The following is an 11,134-nucleotide window of genomic DNA, read 5'->3' as shown; positions in this document are numbered from 1 at the left end:
TTTTTGTTAAATACATTTTCGTTTCGTCTTTATTTATCAATGGAATTGCATAATGATTAAGTCCAATTATTGTTTATACACGTGGGTTTTTGTCTAGTTTACTCTAGTTTTCGTGCAGTGAAAAATAGCCGTTGACGAACATATTTCGTTTTAGTTTTCGTTGACGAGAACAACACTGATGGGCATGTTCAACCTAATGGCCAATAAGGATATTTAACACTGAGGTGCACACGTGCCCACTCTTCCTGCACCCCTTTGCAATGTGAAATGCCACCGAATTCATAATCCTTGCCCACTTTGCTCGTCTTATCTTTATATGGAATGAACATGTGAAAGCTGATGTGCTATTATTGTGAAGGGGAAAGTTTCTAAACGGCTCAGCCTGCATATTCATGTGCTGAAAATAGCTGCTCACAACATGTGGTGGACGTGACACGTTGTGAGCTTGTAAATCTGCTATTTTCAACATGCAACACCACGTCGTACGACGAAGTATATACAGTACCAGGTTTCACGTGGGATATGTTGACACGTGTGTGTGTGTGTGTGTGTGTGTGTGTGTGTGTGTGTGTGTGTGTGTGTGTGTGTGTGTGTGTGTGTGTGTGTGTGCGTGCGTGCGTGCGTGCGTGCGTGCGTGCGTGTCTCTGACACTGCAGTCAAACCACATCTGGACTCACCACACCCAGTCAAACAACACCTGGACTGAAGACACCCAGTCAAACCACACTTGGACTGAAGAAACCCAGTCAAAACACAGGTGGACAAAGTAAGAATGTGCACTCATTGAAAATTCATGCTAATAAATTGAAATCATAGACTAAATGTTCAAATAATTATTGTCTGTATCAATTATATCCAAGTGCATATAATGAAGCTAAACAACTATCAACTCAACAGCTGGACAAAAACAACTGATCTTGTGTTGTTACTTTTGCCTGTTTTTCTGAACAAATTGCATAGTTTCTGGAGGTTTAAGTTATAAATTAACCTCAATGTTTAAAACATAAATGTTCTTCTCATTTCAGATGTCACTCTGCAGGATGATTTGAACGATTATAAGGACAGTATGATTAGTCTTGATGAAGGGAAAGACGACATGACGGAAGAGTCTGGACCCTCCGTCACCAACACCTACTCAGAGCTCTACATCTCAGTGGGAGAGAGTGAAGGGGTTAATCGCCAACATGAGGTGATACAGCTTGAAACAGCTTCCAACATGAAGACCTTCCATGACGAACCAATCAACTGCTGTAAAATCTTTAAGATCCTCCTCCCTGGCAGAAAGACACCCAGCACAAGTGTTCTGACCGAAGGCATCGCTGGCATTGGAAAAACATTCTCTGTGCACAAGTTTGCTCTGGACTGGGCAAGAGGTTTGGAGAATCAAGATATAGATCTCCTGGTTCCCTTTTCATTCCGGGAGCTGAACTTGGTCAAAGATAAGCAGTACAGCCTTCTCAACCTGATCCATGATTTCCACCCAACATTAAAGAAGGTCACAGCAGAGCAGCTCGCTGCCTGGAAAGTTTGCTTCATCTTTGATGGCCTCGATGAAAGCAGGTTTCCATTGCACTTCGACAAAAATGAAATCATCCCTGATGTCACAGTGACATCATCTGTGGAATATCTGTTGACAAACCTCATCAAGAGGAATCTGCTCCCCTCGGCCCTCCTCTGGATAACCACCAGACCAGCAGCAGCCAATCAGATCCCTCCTGCATATGTTGACATGGTGACAGAAGTGCGAGGGTTCACAGACCCCCAGAAAGAGAAGTACTTCAGGAAGAGATTCAGTGAAGAGAAGCTGGCCGACAGAGTTCTCTCACACTTGAAGACATGGAGGAGCCTCCACATCATGTGTTACATCCCACTCTTCTGTTGGATCATTGCTACCGTTCTGCTGGACATGTTGAGGACACACACCACCATTGGACAGCTGCCCAAGACCCTGACTGAGATGTGCTGCCACTTCCTGTTGGTTCTGACAAACAGGAAGAAGCAGAAGTATGATGAGACTCATGATGTGAAAAAAAAAAAAAAAAAAAAGGGTACTCAACAGCAGCTCACTAAGACTGCCAGGGAAGTTCTTCTGAACCTGGGCAAGCTGGCGTTTCTACACCTGAAGAAAAGTAGCATCATGTTCTACCAAGAAGACCTGGAAGAGTGTGGTCTTGATGTGAAAGACGCCTCGCTGTACTCAGGAGTGTGCACGCGGATCTTCAAAAGAGAGAGTGTGCTGTTTCAGAAAACGGTCTACAGCTTTGTTCATCTGAGCATCCAGGAGTTTATGGCTGCAGTCTACCTGTTCCACTGTTTCACACAGAAGAACATGAAGGTACTGAAGACATTCCTGGAAGATGAAAAATACAGACGTGAGAGCTCCCTCTCCGACTTCCTGAAAGCTGCTGTGGAAAAATCCCTGAAGAGTAAAAATGGCCACCTGGACCTACTTGTTCGGTTCCTTCATGGCCTCTCACTGGAGTCCAACCAAAGTCTGTTAGGAGGCCTGCTGGGTCAGACAAAGAAAAGGCAAAAAAAGGAGGAGATCCAGAAAGCCATCCAGAACCTGAAGGGGATGTTAACTCGTGATGATGTCTCTCCTGACAGATGTATCAACATGTTCCACTGTCTGATGGAGATGAACGACCAATCATTACATCAGGAGATCCAACAGTTCCTGAAGTCAGAGAACAGAACAGAGAAACTGTCTGAGACCCAGTGTTCAGCTCTGGCCGTCATGCTGCAGATGTCAGAGGAGGTGCTGGAAGAGTTGGACCTGGACAAATACAACACATCAGAGGAGGGGCGAAGGAGACTGATCCCAGCTGTGAGGAACTGCAGAAAGGCTCGGTTAGTAGTCAAGTGAATAGAAACATCCGAGTCAATCTGCTATTACAGTTAACACTATAATTATAAATGAAGGTTGGCATAAAAGTTGTCTGCATTTCAAATAGTGATTAGTGGTATTGTGTGTATTGTCTGCATTGTTTTGCATTGTTCCACGCCCCTTTTAACACCATAAAAGACAGCCAAAATACCCAACGTTAAATCTGCTTCACTGTGGTGAAAGGCACTCAGTAGAACAAGTTGAAAGGTGTCACTCACAGATCTATAAGCATACAATGCTTTGCATCGCAACACATTGACAGCTTGTAGGTCTGGTTAATTATCAAAGAGAGTCCCTCGATGCAATGTAATATAAAAAACAGCCAAAGCTTTTGAAGGTGGTACAAAGTTGACCTAGAGGGAAAGGCCATGGAGTCACTTAATCGTCCATCCTCCAGGGACCATGTGTGTGATATGATCTGTAGGGTCCATCCTCCAGTGACCATGTGTGATATGATCTGTAGGGTCCATCCTCCAGGGACCATGTGTGTGTGTCATCATCTGCCTAGCATGAAGGTGCACAACACACATCCTGGCAATAATTTAAAGATAATGTCCTAAGTGTAGTAGCTGGTGAATGCAATTATCAATGCTGTATAATACATTTTAGTCGACTAAATCAACTGTAGATTTAGTCGACTAAAATCTTATGACATTTAGTCGACTAAAACTAGACTAAACACTAAAACATTCCAGGTGACTAAAATGTGACTAAAACTAAATTAAAGCTATTCAAGAGACTATGACTAAAACTAAAATCAAAATGTGCTGTCAAAAACAACACTGGACTTATAACATTGTGTAGGTTATGAAATGTTATAATATTGTAGGTTATGAAATGTTATAATATTGTAGGTTATGAAATGGTATAATATTGAAGGTTATGAAAGGTTATGATATTGTAGGTTATAAAATGTTATAATATTGTAGGTTATGACATGTTATAATATTGTAGGTTATTAATTGTTATAATATTGTAGGTTATGCAATATTATAATATTGGGGTAAATTTTAACTAACAGTAAAGCCTACAGCTGTGGCCCAGCTTGAGGAGACAGGGAACATAAATAGAGACTGAATGCTGGTCTCCAGCAGCTTTTTTGTAAAGCTTTTACACCGTTTAGGCAGTAAATATGCAATGTTGTTGTTCAGTCTTCATTTCACTCCTTCAACTGCTGGTTGAAGCCTTTGATATCAAAATGTGTCAAGTGGTGTCTATATCTCTGGATAACAAGATAGGAGAGGTTTTAGTTAATTTCAATGACAGTGAACTAGGTATCATTTGTTTTTATAATCTCTTATTTAATCTGCATTTACAGACTTGTTGGCTGTAAACTCAGAAAGACAGACCTTGAAGTTGTGGCTTCAGCTCTCAGCTCTAATCCTTCCCATTTGAGAGAATTGGACCTCAGTGAAAACGACCTGCAGGACTCAGGCCTCTGTGCTTCACTGAAGAGCCCACACTGTAGACTGGAAGTTCTAAAGTAAGATACATTTACCACATTAATTTGAATCACTTCTGTTTATTATGCACTGTATTATGTGAATATAATATGATTGCTGTGGTGAGAATATTAATACGCTTGATATCATGCAAAATTACCCAAGTATGTTTGAAAGTGTAATATTCCTTTAAGGCAAATGTATAAACTTCTGACCTACTTCGTCATACAACTGGATTACACACCATAAACAGCTGATGTACAAACTCACAACGCGTCGAGGACGCAATGCTTGTGAGCTTGTATGATTGTCTATTTTATACGTGCGACCAGTTGTAGCTACGCCAGTTATCAAGCTTTACCGAGGTACGCAACAGATCAATACATAATCAATATCCTGCATCTACCTACTGTACCAATCAAATATCATTATATTAGTCTAGGCCTGTGGTTCCCAAACTGAGGGTCTGTACCCCCAAGGGGGTCCCCAGATGATTAGCTTAACTAGTTTGGTTTCTCACTCAACAGTAAACACACCAACATATAGTTTAAGTGTATACAGACTAGTATCTGCACATTTCTAAAGGTACAATGTAATGACTTTTAAAACATTTTTAAAACCAATTTGGTAAATTGGCGAATATTACGGAAGACGCAAACACAACATCTGTGCAGCCGAGTCAAACTAAATTAAATGCCTACAATTCTTCCTTGTCGGGTATTGGGTCCTCAGTTCAAATTATTGTTTAGGTATCATTTGTTTTTATAATCTCTTATTTAATCTGCATTTACAGACTTGTTGGCTGTGAACTCAGAAAGACAGACGTTGAAGATGTGTCTTCAGCTCTCAGCTCTAATCCTTCCCATTTGAGAGAATTGGACCTCAGTGAAAACGACCTGCAGGACTCAGGACTCTGTGCTTCACTGAAGAGCCCACACTGTAGACTGGAAGTTCTAAAGTAAGATACAGTACATTTACCACATTTATTTTAATCACTTCTGTTTATTATGCACTGTATTATGTGAATATTATATGATTGCTGTGGTGAGAAGATTAATAAGCTTGATATCATGCAGGTAACCAAAGCTTATGGGCCTGAGTAGATGTTAAAATTACCCAAATAGGTTTGAAAGTTATAATCCTTTAAGGCAAATGTATAAGCTTCTGAGGTACTTCGTCATACAACTGCATTACACACCATAAACAGCTGATGTACAAACTCACAACGCGTCGAGAACGCAACACTTGTGAGCTTGTAGATTGTCTATATTTTTATACATAAGACCCGTTGTAGCTACGCCAGTTATCAAGCTTTACCGAGGTACGCAACAGATCAATACATAATCAATATCCTGCATCTACCTACTGTACCAATCAAATATCATTATATTAGTCTAGGCCTGTGGTTCCCAAACTGAGGGTCTGGACACCCAAGGGGGTCCCCAGATGATTAGCTTAACTAGTTTGGTTTCTCACTCAACAGTAATCTCACCAACATACAGTTTACGTGTATACAGACTAGTATCTGCACATTTCTAAAGGTACAATGTAATGACTTTTAAAACATTTTTAAAACCAATTTGGTAAATTGGCGAATATTACGGAAGACGCAAACACAACATGTATCTGTGCAGCCGAGTCAAACTAAATGAAATGCCTACAATTCTTCCTTGTCGGGTATTGGGTCCTCAGTTCAAATAATTGTTTAGGTATCATTTATTTTTATGATCTCTTATTTAATCTGCATTTACAGACTTGTTGGCTGTGAACTCAGAAAGACAGACGTTGAAGATGTTTCTTCAGCTCTCAGCTCTAATCCTTCCCATTTGAGAGAATTGGACCTCAGTGAAAACGACCTGCAGGACTCAGGACTCTGTGCTTCACTGAAGAGCTCACACTGTAGACTGGAAGTTCTAAAGTAAGATACATTTACCACATTTATTTTAATCACTTCTGTTTATTATGCACTGTATTATGTGAATATAATATGATTGCTGTGGTGAGAATAATAATAAGCTTGATATCATGCAGGTAACCCAAGTTTATGGGCCTGAGTAGATGTTAAAATTACCCAAATAGGTTTGAAAGTGTAATAATCATTTAAGGCCAATGTATAAGCTTCTGAGGTACTTCGTCATACAACTGCATTACACACCATAAACAGCTGATGTACAAGCTCACAACGCGTCGAGAACGCAACACTTGTGAGCTTGTAGATTGTCTATATTTTTATTCATGCGACCCGTTGTAGCTACGCCAGTTATCAAGCTTTACCGAGGTACACAACAGATCAACACATAATCAATATCCTGCATCTACCTACTGTACCAATCAAATATCATTAGATTAGTCTAGGCCTGTGGTTCCCAAACTGAGGGTCTGGACCCCCAAGGGGGTCCCCAGATGATTAGCTTAACTAGTTTGGTTTCTCACTCAACAGTAAACACACCAACATACAGTTTAAGTGTATACAGACTAGTATCTGCACATTTCTAAAGGTACAATTTAATGACTTTTAAAACATTTTTAAAACCAATTTAGTAAATTGGCGAATATTACGGAAGACGCAAACACAACATGTATCTGTGCAGCCGAGTCAAACTAAATGAAATGCCTACAATTCTTGCTTGTATGGTATTGGGTCCTCAGTTCAAATAATTGTTTAGGTATAATTTGTTTTGATAATCTCTTATTTAATCTGCATTCACAGACTTGCTGGCTGTAAACTCAGAAAGACAGACTTTGAAGATGTGTCTTCAACTCTCAGCTCTAATCCTTCCCATTTGAGAGAATTGGACCTCAGTGAAAACGACCTGCAAGACTCAGGACTCTGTGCTTCACTGAAGAGCCCAAACTGTAGACTGGAAGTTCTAAAGTAAGATACATTTACCACATTTATTTTGATCACTTCTGTTTTATTATGTACTGTATTATGTGATTATAATATGAATGCTGTGGTGAGAATGTATTAATAAGCTTGATATTGATCTTGTAATATCCCTTTAAGGCAAATGTATAGGCTACTTCGACATACAACGTGGTTGCGCACCGAAAATAGCTGATCTACAAGCTCACTGTCTCCAAATGTCTTAATGCTCAGGATGGGATCTATGTTGGTTCTCTGCTCTACATGTAAAGTGTCTTGAGACAACTTGTTGTGAGTCGACACTTTAATAAAAATGTACTAAATTGAATCACAGCGCGGCGAGGACACAACACTTGTGAGCTTGCAGATCGACTATTTTCGATGTTCAACCCCTTGTAGCTACGCCACAGTTATCGAGCTTTATCGTGGTACGCATTAATACGTAATCAATAGTCTGCATCTACCTACTGTACTAATCTATTATCACTGTCTCTATTAGTCTAGGTCTGTGGTTCCCAAGCTGTCTGATGGAGTTGAACGACCACTCACTACATCAGGAGATCCAACAGTTCCTGAAGTCAGTGAACAGAACAGAGAAACTGTCTGAGAACCAGTGTTCAGCTCTGGCCATCATGCTGCAGATTTCAAGGGAGGTTCTGGAAGAGTTGGACCTGGACAAATACAACACATCAGAGGAGGGGCGAAGGAGACTGATCCCAGCTGTGAGGAACTGCAGAAAGGCTCGGTTAGTAGTCGACTGAATAGAAACATCCTAGAGTCAATCTGCCAGTTAACACTATAATAATTATAAATGAAGGTTGGCATAAAAGTTGTCTGCATTTCAAATAGTGATTAGTGGTATTGTGTGGTATTGTGTGTATTGTCTGCATTGTTCTGCATTGTTCCACGCCCCTTTTAACACCATAAAAGACAGCCAAAATACCCAACGTTAAACTTGCTTCACTGTGGTGAAAGCACTCAGTAGAACAAGTTGAAAGATGTCACTCACAGATCTATAAGCATACAACGCTTTGCATCGCAACACATTGACAGCTTGTAGGTCTGGTTAATTATCAAAGAGAGTCCCTCGATGCGATGCAATATAAAAAACAGCCAAAGCTTTTGAAAGTGGTACAAAGTTGACCTAGAGGGAAAGGCCATGGAGTCACTTAATCTGTAGGGTCCATCCTCCAGGGACCATGTGTGTGATATGATCTGTAGGGTCCATCCTCCAGGGACCATGTGTGTGATATGATCTGTAGGGTCCATCCTCCAGGGACCATGTGTGTGTCATCATCTGTCTAGCATGAAGGTGCACAACACACATCCTGGCAATAATTTAAAGATAATGTTGTCCTAAGTGTAGTAGCTGGCGAATGCAATTATCAATGCTGTATAATGGCTGAATATCCATGGACAACTTAAGTTATAAGCAACATAGTTTGTCTAAGCTCCAGATTCAATAATGATATTTGAACTGCCACGGTTCTTTTAATGACTCCGTTAAAGGAGCATAAGTTAACAGTTGTTGCTTGTGAAAAGGATCAATATTAATAATATAAGACACTTCTTATATCTGTGCATATGTTTGATGCAACGTTTGGAGCTGCTCATTTCCTTTTCTTGGGTTAACAAAAAAGAAAAGAAAAAAGTACCACATTGGATAATTCTTTCATAATTCTTATACAAGCTCACAATGCTGCGACCTGTTGTGAGCTTGTATAGATCGACTATTTTCAGCAAAAATCTGTCATTATGACGGCATCAAGGCCCGCCACAATACATTTTAGTCGACTAAATCAACTGTAGATTTAGTCGACTAAAATCTTATGACATTAACTAAAACTAGACTAAACACTAAAACATTCAGGTGACAAAAATGTGACTAAAACTAAATGAAAGCAATTCAAGAGACTATGACTATGACTAAAATCAATGCTGCCAAAACAACACTGGACATATAACATTGTGTAGGTTATGAAATGTTATAATATTGTAGGTTATGCAATATTATAATATTGGGGTAAATTCAAATATAATGCTCTGGCCCAGCTTGAGGAGACAGGGAACAGAAATAGAGACTGCATGCTGGTCTCCAGCAGCTTGTTTGTAAAGCTTTTACACCGTTTAGGCAGTAAATATGCAATGTTGTTGTTCAGTCTTCATTTCACTCCTTCAACTGCTGGTTGAAATCTTTGATATAAAAATGTCTATCTTCCTCTGTACAGTCATCTGTGTTGTCAAGTGGTGTCTATATCTCTGGATAACTAGATAGGAGATGTTTTAGTTAACTTCAATGACAGTGAACTAGGTATAATTTGTTTTTATAATCTCTTATTTAATCTGCATTTACAGACTTGTTGGCTGTAAACTCAGAAAGACAGACGTTGAAGTTGTGGCTTCAGCTCTCAGCTCTAATCCTTCCCATTTGAGAGAATTGGACCTCAGTGAAAACGATCTGCAGGACTCAGGACTAGTGGAGCTGCTTTGTGCTTCACTGAAGAGCCCACACTGTAGACTGGAAGTTCTAAAGTAAGATACATTTACCACATTAATTTTAATCACTGTTTATTATGCACTGTATTATGTGAATATAATATTATTGCTGTGGTGAGAATATTAATAAGCTTGATATCATGCAGGTAACCCAAGCTTATGGGCCACTTTAAAAATATGTTTGAAAGTGTAATAATCCTTTAAGGCAAATGTATAAGCTTCTGAGCTACTTCGTCATACAAATCAAACGCAGAACGCGGAGTCAGTTCAGTCAATCAACCTCAAGGGGGGTTCTTGCCATGCTCAAAGGCTCATTCTATACTCAAGGGGTTAACATGCTGCATTACTATGTGGGCGTATAAGTGTGTGCAAGTCTCACACATCATTCGCCGATGCGGCAGTCAGCTGACCAATTGGGCAGGCTACTAAAGCTCACTAGACTCCATGCTCTTCCTGCCTTCCTCTGCTCACGGTTCCCGGTTGTATGTGATGTCCCACCACCACCCCAGCACCACCGGTGGGCTCTGCTATTTATGCTCCCCATGGGGGGGTTATTCCCTGCTCTTATGTTTTCTGTTGTTGCTTAATCGTGCCGAGCAGGGAGAAATCCAGCAGAGCCGAACGCCAAGTCAAATATCATATGCACACTTGTTACTCATTCTGCAATAAATATTGGTTAATCTATTCGTGAGTTGTCTGACTGAACTGGATTACACACCATAAACAGCTGATGTACAAGCTCACAAGTTGAACGCGCCGAGGACGCAACGCTTGTGAGCTTGTAGATTGTCTATTTTATACGTGCGACCCGTTGTAGCTACGCCACAGTTATCAAGCTTTACTGAGGTACGCAACAGATCAACACATAATCAATATCCTGCATCTACCTACTGTACCAATCAAATATCATTATATTAGTCTAGGCCTGTGGTTCCCAAACTGAGGGTCTGGACCCCCAAGGGGGTCCCCAAATGATTAGCTTAAGTGTTTCTCACTCAACAGTAAACACACCAACATACAGTTTAAGTGTATACAGACTAGTATCTGCACATTTCTAAAGGTACAATTTAATGACTTTTAAAACATTTTTAAAACCAATTTGGTAAATTGGCGAATATTACGGAAGACGCAAACACAACATGTATCTGTGCAGCCGAGTCAAACTAAATGAAATGCCTACAATTCTTGCTTGTCAGGGTATTGGGTCCTCAGTTCAAATAATTGTTTATAGTATCATTTGTTTTGATAATCTCTTATTTAATCTGCATTCACAGACTTGCTGGCTGTAAACTCAGAAAGACAGACGTTGAAGATGTGTCTTCAGCTCTCAGCTCTAATCCTTCCCATTTGAGAGAATTGGACCTCAGTGAAAACGACCTGCAGGACTCAGGACTCTGTGCTTCACTGAAGAGCCCACACTGTAGACTGGAAGTTCTAAAGTAA

At 40.2% G+C, this 11,134-nt stretch overlaps 1 protein-coding gene across 1 annotated transcript; it reads left to right on the top strand.

Annotated features, from left to right (window-relative positions):
• Nucleotides 1–1,096: 1,096 nt before the first annotated feature.
• LOC308331392 (protein NLRC3-like) lies at nucleotides 1,097–11,134 on the top strand (the record flags this gene model as incomplete). The annotated part of the gene is made up of 5 exons (XM_080786815.1): nucleotides 1,097–2,850; nucleotides 4,206–4,362; nucleotides 7,753–7,940; nucleotides 9,551–9,719; nucleotides 11,018–11,134. 5 exons carry the CDS (start codon nucleotides 1,097–1,099, stop codon nucleotides 11,132–11,134), a joined length of 2,385 nt encoding a protein of 794 aa, XP_080642941.1.

Source organism: Protomyctophum bolini (genome assembly GCF_963924005.1).
Source record: "Protomyctophum bolini genome assembly, chromosome: 17".
Taxonomy (NCBI): Eukaryota; Metazoa; Chordata; class Actinopteri; order Myctophiformes; family Myctophidae; genus Protomyctophum; species Protomyctophum bolini.
The sequence above is the reverse complement of the archived record's forward strand: the minus strand, read 5'-3'. Positions and strand labels throughout refer to the sequence as shown.